Below are 23,519 nucleotides of genomic sequence, written 5' to 3'. Positions count from 1 at the left end.
TTATGTTCAAGAAGGAAAAAAGTGATCCAAATTTGTTCCGATGGTCTCTTCAATTCTCCGGAATTCAGGAAATAGTACAAATAAGATTTCAGGGCTACTTTTCTTATCCTCGTGAGGACCCGCATCCAAGATAAATGTCGTCAGACAAAATGGCGCACCGAAAAGGCGGGACTCACATTTACATGTTCCCTCACGCTAGACAGTTTTTTTTCTATCATAGGTCATGTCGGTTGAAATCATTTTCTTTTTCAAGATATGAATCGTGGATCACCCTTTTCTTTTTGTCTTGAGTTGTGAGAAAAATGTAGTTAGTGCATTAGATGGTGGTAGTGAACTTCATGGTAGCAAATAGTAATCAATAATTTCTGCTTAAAGCTGTTTATTGCCATTTCCAGTTGAAGTTTAAGTGCCAAACAAAGCAAACTACTCACTCTATTTAATCAAACCACTTAACTTACAAAAGTCCATTATGCCAAAGACAGGATAATAAAACTCACAACAACGTGTCGCGTTTGTTACAACCCTAAAGCAAGTCCTTCTAATTAGCCATGCATCTGAGCTTTCACTCAAACTCCCTGAGCATTTCTTCGATCGCGGTGTTTAATATAGTTTAATATGTTGTTAAAAATAAAACTGAACAAGGATGGCCTTATAATGTATTTAAACAAACATGTTCATGACCTTTAATTGCTGCAGTGTAAAATTTTGTGCAACTTTTAATTTTCAATAAAAATAATAATTATTATTTACTCACTAAGCCGTTAAAAAATAACAAATAAAAATGATCTTTTATATATGCCCACCGAGCAATGTGGTTTTATTTTAAAAGCGTACCGGAACTGAATGATTGTTCTTGTCGCTGATTGGACGCGCTGCCGCTGCTACGTCATTACGGCGACGTGATGGCCAATGACAAAAGTGAATTTTGAGGTAGTGCTCCCCGAAACATGTCGCTCCACTGCGGCTAGCAAGCAGAATTCCACCGGGAATGGCAACCTTTGTGCACCCTGACGCTGTCATTTATATATCCCCGGCCACGCAAGTCGAACGTTAACATTCACCGAGGTCACAAGTTCCACATTACATCCAAAGAAGATGGCGGAGTTCTCGCCCGTATTACCGATGCGGGATGGAGGAGCAGGAGGACGACTCGGGCAGCCTATCTTCCCTCGGTCGAGGTCCGGTTCCGAGTCGGACAGCGAACTCTCCCAAAGCCTCGCTCGGACGAAGATACGTTCGTACGGAAGCACGGCGAGCGTCACGGCCTCTCTGGGGGAGAAATTCATAGAGCATCGGGTTACAGACAGCGATACTCTGCAGGGGATTGCACTCAAATATGGTGTAACGGTGAGTTCACTTTCTACTTCCACATCTCCATCAATATACTCCGGTATAAATGTAGTCGCACTCCGCACATAAGTACAAGTACCAATACCTTTGTATATATAAGACTGCCAAGACAAGAAGGACCGATTCAATTCCTTTACTTAAAATAATAAGACGTAAAGATTTTGTAAAGTGCTTATATCCACGATACTAAAATATTTTTAATCGCAATTCTATATAAATTCACCATACTTTAATAGTAATTCCGAGTGTCATGACTTGTAAACAAGCCCTTTTATGTCAATTGACTAAAAGCGATTGAAAAAAAGCGTAAAATGATTTCCAACCTCTGTGCCACCATACTTTGAATGTAAGTCGAAAACATTTTCCTTAAGGTAAATAGCTTGGAAGGGAGATGGAACGCTGGCAGTACAATAAAATCTTTTTTACATCCGCTGGCCGTACATCACGTAAAAAATTTTTTTGCATCATTAAAACTCATTCATTGCCATTGACGGATATAGAAGCCAAAAAGTACATTTATCTTACCTGGGATGGCTGTGAGTTAACATAATCACAGAGGGACTGGTTAATTCAGTAGGTGGCAACAAATGTTCTTTTGACGTTAACATAGAGCTAACCTCAATATTTTTCTACATTACTCAAACACAATCCAAACAAACATGTTATACATCTGAGAGAAAATGATAACAGTATCGGTGACGGTGCAGACACTGTAAGTCTGTATTCATGCTTGTACAAAATGTTTAGCTTCCTGCGAAAATGATAACCACTTCGCCAGCCTGTCATATTGTCACTGGACAAGAACTGGAAGTGACGAAAGCAGAAAAACGGTGAAAATTGAAGCTATTTCTCAAGAACTAAATGAACCTTGCTCATTTTTCACATCTCCTCTATGGACATAACGGCTGGCTGGAGAGAAGAGCGCGAAGACAAAGTAATCACTCTCATTCACGAAAGATCGCCGTTCTTCAACATCGCCGTGCAAGGCCACGCATTGACTATCGCCCCCGATGGCATGGAGGGGTACTACTTCGCACGTGTGGAAAAAACAAAAACATACTTGCACATACAGGATTTTTGCTCGACAGCCACGATAGACTGAACATATGAAGATACTTTAAGGCCAACATGGATGACAAAACATTTAGCTTTAGAACAGGTGTGATTTTCCCCATCCTCCTCGCAATTAACACATATGAACACATTTTCTTCTTCTTCTTTGCTGTTACCCAATCTTCTAGATGGAGCAAATCAAGAGATCCAACAAGCTGTTTAGCAACGACTGCATCTTCCTCAAGAGCAGCCTCAACATCCCCGTGGCGGTGCCCAAGCACTCCATTTTTAACGGACTGTCTCTGGAGTCTCCTGACGGGGATAGCGAAGCCGCGTGTCAGGAGACGGAGACCACCTGTGTCGTGTCGCTGGACATCGAGGGACCTTCGCCCCCACCCTCGCCGCCGCCCGAAGACTCCAGAGCAGCCCCGCCCAAAGCGGAGGAACTCTCTGCCAAGGACTTCTTACAAAGACTGGACTTGCAAATAAAACAGTCAAAGCAGGCGGCGCGCAGGCTGAAAGAAGAGGAAGTAAGGTGAGGTCAAGTCAACAAAACCACTGTATTTGTTATTACGCAGTACACAATTACAGGAACACTTTCATAACTACAAGTACAGTACAAGCTTTGCAAAAACAATTTTGGCGTTATAAAAAAAAAAAAAGAAGCAATTTTTTTTTGTTGTAATTTTGAGCGCGCTGTTTTGGCAAATACGAGACGAGACACAAAGATTTGAACGCCACATATTTATCTCACTTTTTAATATTGCTCCATTTCCTCATCACTACTTTGAAATGGGCTTTTAGAGGTCCCCTTTAAAACCACGCCGGCGCACCACCCCACTTTTCACGTCAGTGATTTAATTGAAATGTAATGCACTTAAAAGTTAAGTGAAAATTGTATTTATAGGCTTCAAAACAATCATCTTTTGTAGATTAAATGCAAACGCTTTGAACTTAAAAGTTAAATCCAACTGTACTGTACCACTAGAGGGAATCTGCGCACCACCGTTTGAGAATGACTGCTGTAGTTGACTGCACGGCTTTCCTAAAAGTGCAGTCATTCAAAAACTCATGGAAATAAGTACATTTTTGTGAACGTTTTGAATTAATATGATGAAGAATATGATCACGAGCTGTTTTGTCATGTTTGTACAAAGCTCATTACGTAAGTGTTCCTAAGTGGCTTCTGAAGTCTTCTACGCGCTTCAATGAGAGAGCAGAGGACAGGAATCCTGCGCCACATGTTGCAAATGTCAAGAATTTGACTTGCTGGGTCACGATGACGAACTCTCACAAGAAAATCTGTTCAACTGTCCGCTCAACTGCTAGCTAACTGTATCCAAACGTTTTGTACTATTCCGGTGCAAAGCCCTGTGTGTACATTTCTCTTTCACATCACACCGACCTGCGAGAGCGCCACTCTGTTCAAACACACGCACATGCGCAAACATTGACTGAAAATGCTGTGAATTCTCAGTTTGTGAAGTTCCCGCAATGTTACTTCAAATGTGTTCGCCAGTTCTAAATGAGCTTATGCGACGTTCTCATTTGTTGAGGTCCAGCTCACTCACCTGATCAAGCTCCGCCCTTTGAAGCGATTCACACTCCATGTTGAACAAGATCATAAAAATAATACCAACACCTCACTTGCACGTCATGTTTAACTCATTGACTACCAGCCGAGTAAAAAATGAAAAAAAAAAAGGATCTTTGACGTCTTCAGCCGTCAATGGCAGTAAATGAGTTAAAAGACATTTTTGTCACATTAATCAATGGGAATACTCACTTGTGAATATATTAAATCGCTGCAGCTTTAGTACGAGCACATAATTGGCAACTGGTATTCGATTAGAGTTCTCAATTTCTTCCTAAAAACTAATTTAAAGAATCAGTTTTTCATGATTTTGATTGAACGAACGACACTTCCTGGTTACATGAGCTTTATAGCCAAGACCGTTGTCCGATTAGCCTTATTCATAATTTACACACGACGCACGCACGGCCTTGTGACCAGTTTCAAAGCGGATGTGTGTTTCCGCAGTGGGAAATTTCCATTCCACATTGTTTATCTTCCTCTTCCGCAGGAGCAGTGAGGTGAACTACACGGCGCCCAGCACGTCTTACCAGGAAATATGATGGACCCTGTTTACCTGAACCTCCGCTTGTTTGTTTTTTCTTGCTTGTTACGTATGCCTTTTATTTATTATGGACATGCAAGTGTTATGACATGTGCGATTGTTTTTTTTTTTTGGATAGTTGCCCAGGGAGACAGACAGCATAAGTGGAACATCTTGTATACAGGTACTATCAATCTATTCATGCACTGAATAGAATATAAATGCAACATTTTTATTTTTGCTCATGTTGTTCAAAAAGAGCTGCGGCTTTTTTTTTTGATGCTTTACCATACACCACAAAAACCATTTCTCTTGGTAGTGTTCACAAATCTGTCTAAATCTGTGTTCTGAGCTTGTTTCCTTTGCCGGGATATATCTGTAAGCGACAGCGCAGGTGTGGCGTAGCAAGATGATGGTTAGACAACGTGGTTATTGCACAAGGGGAGCCTTGGGCTGCCCAAAATAAAAGTCACAGTCAACTGATGACTGCAATCCGATCGTTTGCTGCCACCAATGTTTAAATTGTCAAGTACATTTTTAATGGGTACGCCTCGAAGAGGCGTCAGTCATTTTTTATTTTTTTCTGTGAAATTCCGCTTTGTAAACGACTTCAATGATGAACAGATCCATGTAGATGGTGACGTTATAGGAAAGCGTGTGTCGGAATTGTGCGCAATGTTTCTGGAGAAAGTTGTTTAAAAACAAAAAGCTGCAGACATTCAACTTGTGCAACTTGAGCGTCAGTGTTGCTCACGGCGCATTTCATAGGATATCTGTGAATAAATTATTTTGCCATCAAAAGCCCTTTCGCGCTCTTGTTTGTGTTGTTTTATAGTTGAGGTGTCACGAAGAAAAACAAATTGTCACAAAGTGGGGGGGGGGATTCTCATTGTTGAGATCAAATGGCTCACCCACACAATGCTGTCCATGTTGTCTACCATCTGCCTTATACTGTGACTGTGAAGAGAGCACCTCTCCAAAGTGCCAGACGCCATCGATTGTGACCATTTGTCCACTGAAGTCTGCGTCGACGACAAACTGGAGACGTCTTATTTTAGAAAAATCATCGGCAACAGCTCAGATGGAGGTTCCTGCAGTCAGTATACCAATTGCAGGCTCCCTCAAAAGTTCCAACTTCTGTGACATTGGGCTGTTGGGCCGTGTGATAAAACAGCGCATTGTTGAGCGGCCTTTTATAGTGACCGGCCTATGTCACACCAGTGCAATCGTCAAGCGTTTTGAAATGACACACAAGTTAGCTTTTTTTTTTTTTAACGTTTTGAGTTCAGCTCATGAAGTCCAAGCAAAAGAACATGTTGCATTTATAGTATTGTTAAGTGCTGGCATTTAAACCGGTTGTGTTGCGTGTGTAATAATTTCAGTGTCAACTTCCCATGACCATTTTTGCACTATTGGACCTATTAAGCACACTTGCAAAGAAAAGACAGTGTTTTAATTGCTTTCACAGGCTAGGAAAAATAAGTCACATATTTCCATTTTATAATACCTCATCTTGTGTGTCTCCTCAGATGGAAATGTTAATGTACAGACACGTGAAGAGGAATGATTGACACATTGCGTTACAACCGTTCACTATAATGTAAAACACAAATATATTTTTGGTCAAATGAAAAGCAGGAATAGAATAAGATTTCATATATACAGCAAAAAACGCGCATACACACGCACACATATATATCAGTGGTGGGCCTTCTCTGCTGGCCTAACGCAATCAAGAAATGATGATCATGGTCTATCCTAGAGTTTTTATCCAATCAGAATTCAGCTAGCTCCTGTTGCTAGGCGGTTCCAGTTGCACGCACTATCGTCGGAAGCGTTCAAATACAATCGCGCGGTCGTCTGTTCTGTGTGCGCAAGGGAGCTTTTTAAGTTGATAGACACTTGCGATAGCCAATCAGATTACAAATTGATGACAGTAAGGTCTTCGAGCTGGCCTTAAATTGAGGGTGATGAACGCGGCTTGTGATTGGATACTTACTCGTGAGGCGGCAACGGTATGCGGAATCAACACACCCGCAAGTCGTCACTGGCGACCGTTCGAAAATCTAAACTATATTTTTGCTTTTTTAATCCACAATGGCCGAAGGATCAAAAAGTTTGGAATTAATTGCAGACACACGAGCGGGGCCATTTTCAAGAAGGAGCTTTCTCACCCGGTACTGCGTAAGTGTCTCTCGATATTATTTCTCCAGCCGTGATGTCATAAATGATGATAGTATGAGGGGGATTTTTTCAAGTTGTACAAGTAGGACTTCACTGAAGGCCCAGGTGTCAATTGCACAGCCCGCCACTGATATATATATATATATATATATATATATATATATATATATATATATATATATATATATATATATATATATATATAGAGAGATAGAGATAGAGATAGATAGATAAAATTAAAAGACCTCTGCAAAATTATCAGCTATTGGTCCCTTAAGATTTTCCAGTGCTATTTCTGTGTTTTAAAAAAATGGATAGAAATGACAATCACAAAGCTTGGGGTTACTACTCATCAATCTTGCCGTGTAAATAGAAATACAATTATTTTTATTCATAAAATTTTATTATATCCTTTCCCTCAATATGATTGTAGCATGTGCGGGAGAATAAGCAATTATAATGAATACACTTTACCATGCCATGGGGATCAAGTGTAAGTAAGAAATGAATGTTCTCTTAGTATTTGGATTCAGTTCTGGAGGATAGTGGATGATGTCACAGGCTGCTGTAGATCCTTTTGATGGTGTCCCCCTCGTCCCTGGCTATGATGCCCTTCTCAATGTAAGAGTCCACCTGCTGGTCCATGAAGTCCTTCAGTTTGGACAGGTCGTAGTCTGGCACACAAAAAAATAAACACAGTGATCACGTTACCTTTTTTGGATTAAGGTGAGACTGTCAACAGCTCTCAGTAGTTATTGGGCTTTATTGAAAGTTCGTATCAAACTGAGCAGAACCATCTTTGGGCAGGCAGACTTGTTGATGTAGTGCAGCTCTGGGCGGGTTGCACATAATGTTGTGGCTACTGAGTGAATCTATGACCACTCAGCAGGGGAGACACACATGTATGGAGGATAGGCCAGTCATCACGACACCCAAACAAGATGTAATCTGTGCCGTAGTTATCATTACAAGGGATTGAGGTCAGTCTAAGCATGTGTGATGGGGAAAAAAAACCATAAGGGAGCCTAAAGCTGATGTTAGACTTGTCCCTATTAGGGTCATTCCACAATCAAAGGGACATTTTCTGTCCCGCCCAAGAAATTTCAAATAACTGATGCCCACATTTTCAGGGTTACTCAAATACTCGCAACCCTTTTACTCATTATCTGAAAAACAAACATTATTTTTTTGGAGTGCAAATTATATCGCTACATTTGTTCTTGACCAGTTAGCATCGTGTCAAAATCAGCTAGCATGTACTCTTGAGTCCAACCTTAGTAATGCTAAAATGAAATCAGTATGCAACTAACAAACGCAGCCATTTATGATCTGAAAACAAAAAAAATCTTAACAATAAAACTTCAAATGTGTGCTCTTGATGGTTGACCAAGACAAATAAAAATTTATGATGGCTTGGTGCCTGTTTTTGTTGAATACATAAAATATTTTAAATTATTATTATTTTTATTTTTAGAAAAGTGTTGGTGTCTAATCTGATGACCCATTCCGTGTGGAATTCAAAGCAACATATGTTTTACCCTTGTAAAGACAGTTTTAATTTCCTTTGTCCTTTTACTCATCCCTTTAACGTCACAGCACTTGCAAGTGTAGCTCCAGAAATGAGCTGTTTGTTATCAGTCCTAGGAATAAAACAAACATTGCTCCGACACTAATCAAAGAGGAAGATGACCTCCAGTTATTAATTTCAGTTGGGAAAACCTCTGTTAATGACGCACCTTCCTTCACGATACAGTTGCCAGGACACTGTTTGCTGATGACAAACCTGACGTGTGTCAGGGATTAAATTCTTTCAATCTTGACTGTGAGGCGCCAAGAACCAAAATCAGTATGTGGCCTGTGCGTCCATCTGCTCTTCTGCCTAATCTGCGTGATGTGTAGGCGTAAACCCACACACCCACACACGCACACGTTTCCAAACAACCCGCCAGTTGAGATTGTCCTAATGTGTGCGTCTTGTGGCGTAAACACAATCTCTGTTTCTATGACACTGGCTGAGGTCAAGGAGACCTTTGTTTTCCACCTGCTCTTCTTTTCCGACAACAGAGAACAATCAATATATTAACTGGACACTTAATTAGGTACACTTGCATAATCTAGTGATTACCTTTTGAGGTATTTATTTGATATCCTTCACATATATTAAGGTCCTTTTCTAGTAAGGTCTTTGGGGCAAAATGCATGCGACTAGTTCTACTATTGACGTAAAATTCTATTTGTTAACATCTTGCACTTTACTGGTGGTACTCGGAGTGTAAAGAAGCCTTACTAGTGACGTGTCTTTGGAGTATGCCAATGTTCATACAATAGTGGAAAACAAAACATGAGTTGAAAAACACAGTTCTTCTACTTGTGTGTGGTTCTACTGTGTTGTTGAGTGTACTGTACAGCAGTGCCTTGAGTTATGACTTTAATTTGTTCTCGGACCAAGCTCCTTACTCAAAACATTTTTATCACAAATAATCTTTCCCCACTGTAATTCATAGGAATGCTAATGATCAGTTCCAGTCTCTCAGAAATAAGTGTTCTTAACTCATTTACTACCATTGACGGCTAAAGACGTCAAAGATCCATTTTTTTTACTCGGCTTGTAGTGAATAAGCAAACTAGCATCCTACAATATTTTCAATATTTAAACACATTTCCCTCACCTCATTGGAACGCTCGTTTTTCACAGAGAATGACTATTGGCAGTATATATTCGCTTATTCCACAATTTATGGAGTTTAAAAAAATGATTGCGATATTGTTTGTCGACATGTGTTGCTCCACAATTTGTGTTTTATAACATGGCCACATTGCTGCTATTGGATTGTGCCTTTTGGTGAAAACGGGATGTACACTGTAACTGTGAAAGTGTTCAGTGTATTTTCTCCGATTATCATGTGTCTTCTTTGGCTGAACAGTCGACAGGCAGGCGGGGAGGCGACTGTTGTCCCAGGCAACCATCCCACACTAGAATGCTAATGAAGTGTCCCACATAGAAGCTTGACGATGAGACACAGTTCAAACCTCCCTGCTGGTCTTTATTGTCCTGTAAATTCAGGCTTGTCAAAATTCTTTCAACGTTTCTTTAAAAGGCACGCTGGCTTTTTGTTTCACAGCACATGCTTCACACGACGCATGTTGAATGAAGCCTCTCGGCGCGCACTGTAAAAAGCAATTGTCACATTCTGCTGTTGATGGCCTGCACAGTGAGAGCTCATTAACATTTCATTTCCTGCTGCCAAATGAAATACCGCTGGGCATTGATTTTTTTACTCATCAGGGAGACTTTTGAGCATCAATCAGTTTTCAGCGTCGACAGCCACAACCAAAGAAACAACAGCACTTGCTGAACAAGAGAAATATTAGCTCTTGGAAGATTACATTTTCCTCGTTGTAAAAATGGAAAGTTCAATTTAGTTGAATTTTTGTTTCAACTTTCTGGTGTGCAGTTTGGACAGAAGAGTCAGGACTGCTTGTGAGTCAGGGTAAAAATGAAAGAAAATGCACTACTTGCAAGACGTTCGGGATATTATTCGGTTTTCGGGTAACATTTCATAACATTCATCCAACAAAGAACAGTTAAAATGCACGGTCATCTTTACCGGTGAAATTGTTTTCGACCTTCTTTTAACTTCTGGATGCTCGTCCAGATGGAAAATGTTTCAGTACTTTTTTGCACAACTTGCTTTTGCAAAATTCGCAAGCATTTGCGAAAGTATTCCCCCTCTAGAACATTAGGACCTTTTGCCACATTTCAGTCTTCCGACGTAACGGAAGAGAAGCCGGTCACTTTTTAAAATAACATGCTTCAGCCTCGAATAAGAAATAAACCAGAAGCACTGCAAGTTTTTTTTTTCCTTCATCTCTGTAGTCCGCTACGGGTTATTACTACTACTGCGATATTCTGTATGTAGTTTCACTTTACGTGATTAAAAGGGCTGTCGCAAGACTTTTGTCCGTCGAGTTACACACATCATTAGAGGAACAAGTCGGAAGGGTTTACTGAATAGACCTTAGTTTTCTGAACGAGGCAGTGGAATCAGCAGTAATTAGGACAGACTCATCAAGAATGCTCCATATTCATTCGCTGCGGAGCAAGTGTCTCGTCAAGCATCCCTCAAGCGCTCATTTCCAATGCAGATTAGGGACAACAAAACGAGCTTAAAGGTTTGAGCTCTTCTGTGCCTTTGAGCCGCTTGTGACCCGTCGCAATTCTCAGGATTGAGCGGCCACATGAGTTCCTTCCTTCCTTCGTTCAACTCACCATCTTTGCCGTCTTCCTTGTTGTGTTTCTTCAGCCATTCGATGTTTTTTCTGATGGCTTCCAGATACGTCTCGGACTTGCCGGGCCGATCTGTTGATGACAATCAATGCATATCAATCAAGTATTGCTTTTGTTCACCCGAAATACAATTTTCTGATGGACTAAACATGAAATAACTGCAATTATAATTGATAATACATCAGTGAAAAAACAAACAATAAATGTTTCTAATCCGATATTTATGTCAGAGGCTAATCCTGTTTTCCTATCGAGCGAGTAGAGCGCAGTGTACGGGAACAGGAAATAACGGCAGCTGAGACCGGCATTTGGCCGACTCTTCTAAGACCGGCCTAGTTCTGGGCCAAACGCGGACGCTGTGCTATGATTGGCTCAGCTGTACTGTCGTATTTATTTATTTATTCATCTCCTGCTGGCTCTGCTGAGCAGAAACAAAAGATCTGCTTTGTTTTGTAGTCCAAGTAGGACAAAGGAGATGTTTTGTTTAATTGCGGTGACGTCATTTAGTTTCAGTTAAAGTAGAATACACGTGAATTTTTAACACATTTTCCATGCACACATATTGTGGTATCCTCTGGGCCAGGAATATTCTCAATTGTTGATATCAAATCTGAACTCCAGATATTTTTAATGTATGGTTAGCCTAAGAAATTGCTGACTGATCGTGAAAGGGAAATTGCTATTTTTCTGGCGGCCGTTCTTCGACTTTCTGACTGCTGTATGACTTCTGTTTTGCATGTATGACAATCTTTCGCTGGATTACTCTTTTGCGACTCCTCCTATGCCCTTCATAGACCAACAGATAAATATTTGTGTGAGAACCTGTTCAAATGTGGTGGGAACATAGACCGTTTCAAAGTCCTTTTTGTCCCACAAAAAAAACTAAAAAATCCATTCATATTTAATTCTTAATTCAACACAAACGTTTAAATTTAAAATCCATTGGTCATAGGTAATCTGGAAGAGTCTGAATATTCATAAACTTTGTCGCACCTGTCCTGAGGGAATATTTTTAAATATTTGTGTACTTGCGTCCAGTTAAAGCCATTCAATTTCACTGTCAAACAAATGACAAATTCGGGTATTTTTATTTCTGTCAAACGTCAAAACCAATCCAGTTTGTCTTGAACAGTAAATGAAACAGGGTTGCTCAAGTCCATCCTTTTTTTTTTCAATGTCTCCCTCCTCCAACATATCTCGTTCAAATAATTATTATCTGATGAGCTGTTAATTGGAATCAGGTATGTAGGAGGAGTGAGACATCTAAAAGAGGAGCGGACTTGGGCAACCCCGTTTTAAAGGCTTAAAACATACCAAGATCAATGAAGTTGTTTTGCACGAATAAATCAAAAGGCCTTTGGTTTCAACGGCTATGTGGGATCACAATTATTGTCTAAAGACAATGTGTAGCGTGTTCATCGCAGCTGCTTTGTGGACTGACTGGTAGATGGCTGATCCGGCTTGGTGGAGTCCTTCAGGTTCTCGTACTCCTTCTGCATCTTGGCAGCCTCGGCCTTGGTGTTGTCATCCTCGTCCAAATTCTTTCCCACTGCCCGGAAACACAACACTTGATTAACCCCCAGGCTTTGTTCGATTTAACGACACTTTAGGTTTGTCATGACCAAAAAAAAAAAAAAAAAAATACACTTAGCCTATATTTAAAAAAAATGCGTATTTTATTGCTTGAAGTAAATAAAATAAAAGTGAATAAAATGTAAATTTTCCCTTCTTTTTAACCATTCACTTTTGAGATTGTTAGCACAATACACAGATTGTAAAATCTACAAAAAAAAAGAAATGAAAACAACATTTTTACCTATGCAGTGGATCCCTGCTGGTTGGAAATTACAAAATAAAAAAAAAAGTAATTCTCATGCTTGGGAAGTTTTATTGCCTTTGCATTAACACATCTAAAGTGTATAAATAAAAAAGTTATCAAATGGACACAAAAGGCACGCATCGAGTCCAGAGGGCAATAAAACACAAAGCGATCGATGATGAAAAGCCTCGGTAATCAATCGATGAATGAAATCAATACTTTCTTACTGAGTGAGTTATGATCAATTAAAATAACGACTTCCCCGTCATAGGTAAACGGGTGTGCCACAGGAAATAATCCAGTTTCACTTAATTGCTCGGAAAGTGATTACTAATCATGGAAACACCGATAAATAGCACCTCACCTTGGTCTTATCGGCACGATTGCATTGAAGAGGAACTACTGCATGTGGAAGTGTTTTGACAAGACTCCAAAACATTTTTAATTCATTAACTGTAAACTATTTATCCTGCTCATCTAAAAAAAATATTATTTTAATCAATATTTTTCTTTAATATTTTGCCTTCAAGAGTTGCAATGTGGCGATCACTACCAGTGGAGGGGCGACGCCCTCGGGCCCTTTATTGACAAGCCACAACAGACCACAAATATATATTTAAAAATTTTTTTTTTTATGCAGCTCGCTCTGCTGGCGACATGCAAAACAGGAAAACGCTTCTTGACTCGAGAGCAGATGGCACCATTAACGTGCATATACACCTGCTACCATTCATGCAAGACAATATTTGCTTTGTGTCCGTTCAAACAAGCACAAATTTCGCAGAATGCAAAATTACGAGTAAATTGAGACAGTTCAGTAAATATAATTGAATTTTTTGGAGACTCTTTTTCCATGGTATGCAATCCAATCTTGTCATAAAATTTGTGCCTTGGCTTAGGAAAAAATGGAAAATACTGAAATAAATGGCAACAAACTAACTAACAATCAACTTCTGACAAATATATAATTTTGTTTTATTTTACCATTGGATCCTGTAAAGTCTGGCGGTCCGAGAGCCTTCCCAAGCTTGTTCTTGGTCTGCATTGCAATCATAGCGTCCAAGTTTTCTACGAGAATGAAAAAAAAAAAAATAAATACCTTTAGGACACATCCTTGCAGGCTCCATCTTTTGCTAAATGAATAAAAAGAAACCAATTAAATGTTCAAACTGTGCATATTGTTACAGATGCTTGATCTTTTTATTTATTTATTTTTTTAAATCCAGTGCAGTCCATATGTCATTGCAGTTCAGTTGTGTTTAACTTTAAGTGACATGCATTTATTCTTTTATATGATTTTTTTTTCAAACAGTTTTGGTACAATATTGATGCTTGCATAAATCCTAATAAAATACTAAAAGTTACATTGACTAACATGAATATTAAATATAGTTTGTGAGCCACTGTTTTTCCTGACGGTTCTTTTGATTCAAAATGCTTTAAAGTGCATTGAACGCATGATCTCTTTTTTCCTGCTTGGATGACTCCTCCACAAAGGCACAATAAATGTAGGTTAATATTTTTCTTAATTAAAAGACGTGATTCATCATCTACAATTACGACGACTTACTACTACTTCTTTCTCCCGATCAGACGTTCTCTTAGCAAGTTCTGTTCCGTCTGAATTCACACCGCCCACAACCACCTGTTGTGCGGCAAATTGTTCTTATTTGTTTTTTTTAAGGCTCCTTCTCAACATTGAACAGCTAAAACGTTGCTTTCCTCCTCCTCTGCTGTGCGCTTTGTGTCTTGTCTAATATTTTTTTTTAATTTGATTTATTTATTTTTTTTGCCATGTGCTCAGTAGGTCATGGAACTTGCTGACTCAATGAGCATCCCGGTCAACTGGGGGCGACGGCGCCTCGAGTTAACATGTTGCTAGGTAATTGTGAAATTCTGACCAATTAGTTCGAGTTCCAATCTATAACAACCATATGGCCAAGGCCGACCGGTTGCCATGGAAACTGACATCATGCGTAATAGCTGTTTTGTTCAGCCGGATATGGTCATGAATGGCCGGCTGCTCCTCAGGGTCATGCGAAGGACTCCGACATCTACATTTCGCTTTTGTGATGATTGACAAGCTGATAATGGATGAGATCCAAAATTGGACTTTGAACAAGATGCTAAATTCTCAGCCCTTTGTTTTTGTTGGTTTTTTTTTTCCCTCGCATAATTCTTTTTATTGTGAGTTGGCCAAATTCCCTTCATAGCAACACAACATTATCACCCAACTTTAGACTGAACCACAAATGGACTCGCATACACACTCACATGCATTAAAACACGCTCGGGTTTACACCAAATGTTTGCGTTAAAATGTTACATTCGTCCCAAATAAAAGGACAAACATCGAACAGAAAGTTAAATGAAGGAGAAACAGGTGACAGCTGTGTTTCACGCGTGAAAGACTTTGACGTGATGATAAGCCATAAAAGCAGGCTGGTTATCAAACCGTTGTCACTCATCTGTCATTTCCAGCTTTACGCTCAGCTGCACTCACTGATAAGAGAAAGTGTCTTTGCACTCATAAAAAGCAGAAAAATGCAAAAAGAACGTTCCCTTTCCTGGATTTTTAACTCATTTACTGCCATTGACGGCCAAAGACGTCAAAGATCCATTTATTTATTTACTCGACTGGTCGTGAATATCTTAATATTATCGTCAAACTATCAGATTGGGTAAAATACGAGTTTATATTTTGGTGTGATCAAGACTCAGAATTACTGGAAACAGATAAGTTGTAAATGCGAGGGCCTCCTTTATGTAAAGTGGTCTTACCCAGATAAGAGACGCCTTCTTCGGGTGTGATGGTGCCGTACTTGACCATCATCTTCACAAAATCAATCAGCGTCTTCATGATGGTGATGAGCGTCGCTCTTTCCTGAGCGTCTTGATCTGACACAATCACCAAAAAATTAGGAGCGGTCATGGCAACTGGAATTGAACCGAGTACTGTATCGAAGTACATTTTTTTTTCACGTCTTTTTACATTACTTGAGTATTTATTTAGTTGTTTTAAATTCACTTGTGTGTATGCGAGCGTTGTATTTGTATGTGTGTGAGAGAATTAATTATTATTATTATGACAGACTACAGTACTTGAGTCCTAAGTAGTTATACATTTAATTAGTTGTTTTTTTTTCATTGGAAATATCAACTAATGACAACAAGAAGAATTTTGTGACTCTAGTTATACATTTACGAAAGTACAGACTGTGAGTACTTGCGCCACCTCTGCACAGAGGCGGCACGTTGTCTTGTGTTGGCAGCAACTGGTTGCTATCGTGTTGGTATTATCATGTGGCGTTTGGCTGAACGGTTCTGGATGATGGGATTATGAATAATTAGTGCTGGTTTTCTGCGTGTGTGTGTGTTCTTGTATGTCAATTTACAAAGGCGGACTAAACAGTGACTCATCCAGAACGCCTTATTGCCATGGCAACAACATGTCCAGGTCTTTGTCCTGGCTTGGAGGCGGGGTTTTTGTGTGCGTGTGTTTGCGTGTGTGCGTGCGTGTGTGTGTGTGTGTGTGTGTGTGTGATGTAAGATGACCCCCTGTGCTCACCGGAATTGAGGCTCCTGAGGAGACGATAGAAATTGGGGAAGTACTGGAGATCTTGAAGGCCGTCCTCCGGGCTCACTTCATTGTCGTCGTCGGCATCATCTTTGTCCCAAGTATTGTCGAGTGTCTCGTCTTCGTCTTCCACATCCCTGTCCACCTCACCCAGAACCTCCTCATCCTCTTCCTCCTCCTCGTCATTGTAGCGCCTATTGGGCTGCTCCCATTTCTCCTGTGGATGCACGTAGCACATTTTTATGAATCGAAATGAACTTAAATATGCCGCCATGACTTTTTCAGAGTGCATTACCGATTACCGAGTTTGTGGACTGAACGTCCTGCACACCCCTGACTTCCTCTTCATTGCTGTCTTCGATCTCGTTGTTTTTGGCATTTTTGGCGATGAGATCTTGCAGGGCCTCGGCCACCTGATACTCCAGCGTGTCGGCCTGACTTTCCGTTATCTAACCGGAAGACCAAAAGCAAGACTGTAACCAACTGAGAATTGTATAACATTGACCCATGCTTGTGAGAAGCCCACTGAGCCAAACGGAGGCGTCATAAACAATAATACACGGGTGAACAAAAATCTTGTTTCATAGCATTTCATTTTCGAGAGAGCGGCAAAGGTGGTTAATCGGAGGTACAAAAGACAACTCCTGTATTTACTGAACAAAAATATAAACGAACCACTTTAAAATTTTCCTTCCCTGTTTCATAAGATGAATTTAAAGACCTTTTTTCTGTTTTGAAAGGCCTCTTTCTCTCAAATATTGTTTACTAATCTGCACAAATCTATATTAGTGAGCACTTCTCCATTCAACTCACAGGTAACGGGGGCAGAAATATGGCCCTGCCAATATGGATTTTTTTTTGGGGCTATATTTGGCAGAATACAATTCTGATAGCCGATTAATTAAGAAAAGATATAAAGAATGAAATAACTTTTTTTATGATGCCTTAATGCTTACAAGAATAAAGACATGAATTGCAGGCAGAACAGAAGCTGTTTTACAATAGTTGGTCCTTTAATATTTCTTTTATTTTACAACGTAGTGAAAAAATCTCTATGTCTGCCTTATGTTATAATGTGGTAATACGTCAAAAAAAAAAAAAAGAAAAAACAACTGGGCTATATTTGTTGATTTTAAAAGAGCTCGTATCGGCTGATTAATCAGTCGGGCCCCACTCAAAAGTAAAGATATCTGTTTGAAAAAGTAGGGAGTAAAAGAAAAAAGTCGGAAAACTACATACATACTCAAGTAAAGTCGATTGTTCAACATTTGTACTTGGTTATTTCCCGCCACTATTCACGCATTCGAGAAACTCCAGATGTGTACTTTCACATACCAGACCCAGTTTGAGCAGCTTGGACACAATCCGGTCAAAGACGCCTCTGTCGTCCTCCTCGTAAATCTTGTTTGCGATCTTCTGAACGATGTCTTCGGCCGTCAACAAAGTGCCGTCCACCTGACGGAACGTGTCTGTGTCATCTGAGAGGGGACGGGGGGGGGGCATCATTTGTGTGAGCTAATTGAGTTGCACTTTGTTCATTTGACAGAACACACTGCCGCTAATTCACAACCATCTTGCTGCCATCCTCAAAGGACCTTCGATCCATTTATCAATCGGGAGTGGACTGAGGGCCACATGGAAAACAGTGAAAACTTTTTCTCATAGTGGCCACATTTAATTTTATGTTTAGAAGATTTGGTAAATAAAAAAAAATACATTTTTAAAAAATGGGCAGTGGGATGTGAACAACGTTCTACATTTGTATGAGAGAGAAAAACGGCCTCCATCTCCAGCCTTCAACTCACAATAGTTCATTTCCTTTGTGCCAAAAACTTTTATATGAAATGCGGCTTTGGCCTGCCCACAAAAATTGCAAATAAGTGAGCAAATAAAGGAGTATAGGTCAGAAAAAAATCTTTTTATGAAATTGTGATGAAACACATTTTCTTCCATTTTTACTCCAAGTAGGTGTTTTGGCAAGCATCCCAGTACTTTGACTGCGGCGCGTATATTTTCTTGCTCTTATCAGAGATGTTATTCATCCTGCTCAACTCTTTTCGAACTCGCATGCCTCCCACAAAGAGCAAGCGTGCGTTGCCTTATTGGTTCATCTTCAAGCAACTGTTGTCTCACTCCGAGGAACAACAAAAAGAACATCCAAAGTATGCTTGGCTGTATCGTGATGTGACATAAGCCGATGAGAAGCTCACAGATGCTGGGCCTTATGCACCGATTGATTTGTGCCTGAGTCACCTCACTTCACAGATTCTATTACGCTGAATCATTTCTGGATGTTTTATCTCTCGAAATCTGATGGGAAAGCATTTAGCGTATGCTTTTTTTAGGCAGACTGGAATACTCCTGAAATAATCTTTTTTTTAAATTACAAAGTACATATAATTTTTCTCACCCCAGCTCACATACTGACATCTGGATTTTTTTCCGTTTTATTATTTCCGTTATCTTGATTTCAATAGCGTATTTCTGGAACCTTGAATTGGAATTTGGATGACACAATTGAATTGAATACAATAGCACAGAAATGTGCTGGTATGATCAGACGAATATAGAGCAATAAATATCAATAGCAGTGGCAGCTAAAAAAAAAAAAAAATAGTAAATTGAAACAAATTGTTAAAATGAAAATGCTTGAAATGTGATGAAAAATTATGAAATTTAACGAAATACAACTTTCGTTGATTAAAAAAAATAACTAAATAAATCTAGCAAAAATGTCCTTAGTTTTCAATATTATATAATTCGGGGTTCATTTTAAAAATATTTATTTTGGTATTGCTGTACATCTGAAGCTACGGTCAGTTTTTGTTACCTTAATACATTACGCACACTCACACTCACATAAAACAAATACTAAAACTAAAAATGAAACTAAAATAAAGCGAAACGAAAAAAAAACAATATAAACAAGCAAACTTATCCTGAAAACTATCCAAAATTGAATTCAATAAAAGATAAAAGTCAAAACTAAATAAAAATGAACTAGAATGAAAAATCCCAAACTATTATAACTCTGATCAGTAAACGGTCAATTTTGACTTTTGTGGAGTCTTTTGTATTTTTGTGGCATTGTATTAAAAACAAAAAAAGTTGTTTTAACGCTAGCGCTTGTGAGGGCTGGCACAAACTCATTGGGAGATAATCCCACTGACATCCACGTGTTCGCTTTCATGTCTGCCTGCAGACGCACGTGGCATGTTCAAAGTTCACCCGCTCGCAGACAAGATCACTCATGGATGAGCCTCGGTTGTACTCGAGTCGAGATCCCATGAGTATAAATGTTTTGTTCTTTACTTAAGTTGATTTTACAGTAATCTGTGCTGTACTTGAGCATTTATGTTTTTGACGATTTAAATGAAGAGGTAAAGACAACAGCGGCATGGTGAAATTCTTATTTTTTTTTCCTATTGTACAGAGTGTACTTTTTTACTTTTACTTAAGTAAAGGAGATCAAATAGTACGTTTTTAACCAGAGTATTTTTTTCAACGCAAGGACCTGCACTTGTACTCAAGTACCGATCACTGTGCTTGTTACTTGCCGTGCTCCATGCCGTTCTTGGTCGAGTCGTATTCCTCAGCCAGACGGCGACTCTTGGTCGAATCCGAATCATCTGGAATGTACTCATCTTTCTTTGGTTCCACCTCACCAGAAGTCTCCTTGGATTTGTGGCGCTGGATTAATGACTTCAGCTCGGTTGGGTCATTGACGTCCGGCTCCTCTGTGACGGCAGGTGGCTTCCTCTCTGATAGCGTGCACAAATGAAAATCATTTATCATTTGCGGACAACGCATGTGCTGCCTTTGAATATGCTTGGAAAAGTGACGACACTCTCAAAGCAGGAAATTTATTTATGGGAATGAAGGTTTGATTACACTGGAAAAATGATTTCAGTTTAATCAATTGATGAATATTTAAATGAAGTAGGCCACTATGATTTTTTTTTGTGTCTCCAGTTTTGGTGCTTTTAAAAAAACACAACGTTTATATTTCTGCTTGAATATGATGCTTTTGTTCTCTTTCACCGTCTTTTACCAGCAATTCTCATGAATTCCCCAAATATTTCCAAATTCCCCAATTTAATTTCCCTTTCAGATTTACCAGAAGGTTTATGGATATTTACTGTAATTTTTCCACCCTTTTGTAACCTTACTCTTGAGTGAAGACAAAATATTAGACGAGCAATCTGCTCATTTTTGGGTCTCGACATTTTCTTCCCGGCATTGTTGAAACCTGAACTCGGGCTGCCTTATTAATTGATTAGCGATACGATTTCCTCTTACCAGCCGGCTGTACTGCAGCCTTCACATTGTCCGCCTCAGCAATCTGAGGAAATGACACGCATAGATATTAGATTTTGATTAATTAATGTTTGTCGAGCGGGGAGACGAGAAGGCCTCACCTGCTCTTGGAGTGGTCTTTCTTCTGTCAGCTGTCGGTTGTATACAGATTTATCTGCAAAAATAATAGACCAAAAGACAGTAAACATCATAAACACTTTTTTTTTTTGCATCCCAATGAGGATTTGTTGGCTAAACTCATTTTGAAGTGGTTTATTATATTTCGACCGCTTTTAGTTCATCCCCACAGAATTTTCTATATTTTACAATTTTGCGAGTTTTGTCATCGCTTCCGTTTTAGCTTTGAGACATATGAACGCTGCTGCCCTCCTACTATCCCCCCGCCCCCTCACCCCTCGTTCGGGCAGACCTTAATCGGATTATCAAACAAAAGATTAAACTGAGACGAAAATAGACCGGAGGCCCCAACAGCCGCTGCTGAGCTGCAGCTCAATTTGCTGTATTCTGTTAATGAGCAGATTTGCTGCTAAATTGTCAGAGAACTGCCGCAAACAGCTACAAAGAACCACAAACCCGACTCTAATCTGAGCTAGAATTAGTCAATGGTTATCAATTGTTCGTCGTGAGCACTTTGCATCCTTAAAGGTCTACTTTATTCTATTGTTAGAGATTCTGTGGTTTTCTGTGAAAGTCAGGATATGTCACTAAAGTTTGTTCCTCTGCAGTTCGGAATAATGTTATAATGCTAGCTCTCTTATCGTTGGAGATATAAGATCTAAACGTCTGGACTGTATATTGAATATGAGTGAGTTATAATGCCCTTTAAAAGGCCAACTCACCCTCGCTGGATGCTGTCGGTGTAGGAAAGGCAGATATTTGGTTTAGTAGACTGAAAACAAGAAAATGGAAAACAATGCAAAAATGTTTAGGAGGCATCCTCAAATAATAGTAAAAAAAAAAAAACAATTATGAAAAAATAAAAATGGGGTTGCTGGTGCTCCAAGGATGCGAGTCGCTCGAGTGAAGCCCTCGGCGGGGGGCGGGGGGCGGGGGGCGGCTGGCCTGATGTCCGCTTGACAATGGAAGGAAGTGGAGCTGTCTACCGGCTGCGGTGCTGAAAACAGGTCACGCAAAATGTTTTGCTCCGACAAAGGATGAGCAAGGAAGGCTGAGTAAAGCCCCGTGTGAGCTACAGCATCACTGGTCGAAGGATGGAACACTGCTCAGCACAACAGGACCCGCCCCCTCACTGAGGAGGAGGAGGAAGAGGAGGAGAACGCTGTAAAAAGTGTCCTCACAGATCACCGGAAGAGCACATACTGCACGCTATGTGATGCTTCAGAGTGAAAGACCACTAAAAGATCTGTCTAAATTCTGATATATAATTAATTTGTTATTAATGCAACGTTTTTTTTAAAAAAAATCATCAAACCCGTGACTCCTTTTTAGAACAAATCCCAATCTCTGTTTTTGTCTTTAGGCCAAAGCAATGAAATTTCACTTTGGCACTATTATGTGGCGTGTGGTTGCCAAGGAACTATGTTGGCGTAAATTCCCGAATTCTTTAGACCAAATTAGTGCTTTACCGCCTTTTTCTGGCTTCATTGTGCCAAGGAACTCTTCTGAAGGGAATTGAGGCGCTTTATTTAAATCAAGTACTTTGCAACAATTGCGTGCTGCTCAAATGGCTTTTCATGCTTTACAATATCATGTGTGATGTTTTAGAGTCAAACGTCACATATAGCTGTATAAATCTTGTCTTTAATGTTCATAATTAGTGTAATCGGTATTCATTTCACAACAGGTAGCATAATGGAAATGTGGATAGCACATGTGCCTCTTAGTTGAGAGGTTTTGTGTGGAGTTTTGCGTGCTTCTGCTTCTTGCTTCTGTGCAATCTCATGTCTACAATTTTAAACCAACAACAACATTTAATTAAAAGCAACATTTGTTTTCAGCAATTTCAAATTGAAGCCCATCATCTGCTCATCACCTTTTGCAGCGTTGGAGCATGACCTGGCCTTGTCATGTGCGTCACACAATCCCAGTGCGCCATGCTTGTGCTATACATCTTTCCTCTGCCCACTGGCTTGTCAACAGCAAGCACAATTAAACGACCAGCAAATTATTACACTAGTGCTCACATCACAGATTAACAAGGCCGCTTTTATGATCTGCTTGCTTTCATATTCTCTGGCTGATCCCAATTAAATATAGAATGCTTAGAAAGCCTCAGGTGCGCCATATAGAGGCACAATATCATATCCATCCATCCATCCATCCATCCATTATCTACTGCTTATCTCGGATCGCGGAGGTAGCAGCCTCAGCAGGGAAACCCAGATTTCACTCTTTCCAGACACGTCTTCCAGAGGGATCCCGAGGCATTTCCCGGTCAGCCGGGAGACAGACTGTCTCCAAATTCACCGGTTGCAACCTCTGAAGGCCGCAGTGTTGGGGTAGTACATAATACAACGAGTTACTCATAATATTTTTGTGATATTATTACTGTTACCGTGTCATATAACACATTAAAATTAATACAGGACCTCAACAGAAATCCGTGTAGCCCCAAATTAGGCCCCGCCAGCATTTCATTTAATATTGTAAAATATATCCACATTTTTTTTATCTCATCGCCCCAATGTATCGGTCCAGCCCCCCTTCAGCCGTAGACAACTTGTAGTACCTCCCCAAAATATTTGGCTCTTCCATCATCAAGAGCAACATTAACTGTAAAGTTGCATAGCAGCAAAGACAATAGAATTTTTATTGATATAAAGTAGATGTAACCACATTATGCAATAATAATAA

The 23,519-nt window shown here is 39.8% G+C and overlaps 2 protein-coding genes across 4 annotated transcripts in view; one reads left to right on the top strand and one right to left on the bottom strand.

The window, feature by feature from the left end:
- Positions 1 to 876: 876 nt before the first annotated feature.
- lysmd2 (LysM, putative peptidoglycan-binding, domain containing 2) overlaps positions 877 to 23,519 on the top strand; it is a 49,051-nt gene continuing 26,408 nt past the window's right edge. For 2 of the 3 annotated variants that reach the window (XR_015843120.1, XR_015843121.1), the window contains exons 1-3: positions 877 to 1,347; positions 2,592 to 2,938; positions 4,488 to 6,704. Coding sequence is in view for 1 of the 3 variants with exons in the window: in XM_088295447.1 (XP_088151573.1) it covers positions 1,096 to 1,347; positions 2,592 to 2,938; positions 4,488 to 4,539 (651 nt within the window). In the remaining 2 variants the exon portion in view is untranslated. Of the gene's footprint in view, positions 1,348 to 2,591; positions 2,939 to 4,487; positions 6,824 to 23,519 lie in introns of those variants that run through there. The other variant, XM_088295447.1, reaches the window with a different exon arrangement.
- scg3 (secretogranin III) lies at positions 7,075 to 21,927 on the bottom strand. Its single transcript, XM_088295446.1, has 12 exons — positions 21,545 to 21,927; positions 20,807 to 20,859; positions 20,688 to 20,730; positions 19,946 to 20,149; positions 17,724 to 17,866; positions 16,691 to 16,837; positions 16,380 to 16,605; positions 15,593 to 15,709; positions 13,796 to 13,879; positions 12,434 to 12,541; positions 10,975 to 11,064; positions 7,075 to 7,378 (listed from the first exon to the last, which is right to left on the bottom strand). Exons 1-12 carry the CDS (start codon positions 21,639 to 21,641, stop codon positions 7,260 to 7,262), a joined length of 1,431 nt encoding a protein of 476 aa, XP_088151572.1. The 5' UTR covers positions 21,642 to 21,927; the 3' UTR covers positions 7,075 to 7,259.

Source organism: Idiotropiscis lumnitzeri, chromosome 5 (assembly GCF_059441095.1).
Source record: "Idiotropiscis lumnitzeri isolate Australia: NSW breed Sydney's pygmy pipehorse chromosome 5, RoL_Ilum_1.0, whole genome shotgun sequence".
NCBI lineage: Eukaryota > Metazoa > Chordata > Actinopteri > Syngnathiformes > Syngnathidae > Idiotropiscis > Idiotropiscis lumnitzeri.
The sequence above is the reverse complement of the archived record's forward strand: the minus strand, read 5'-3'. Positions and strand labels throughout refer to the sequence as shown.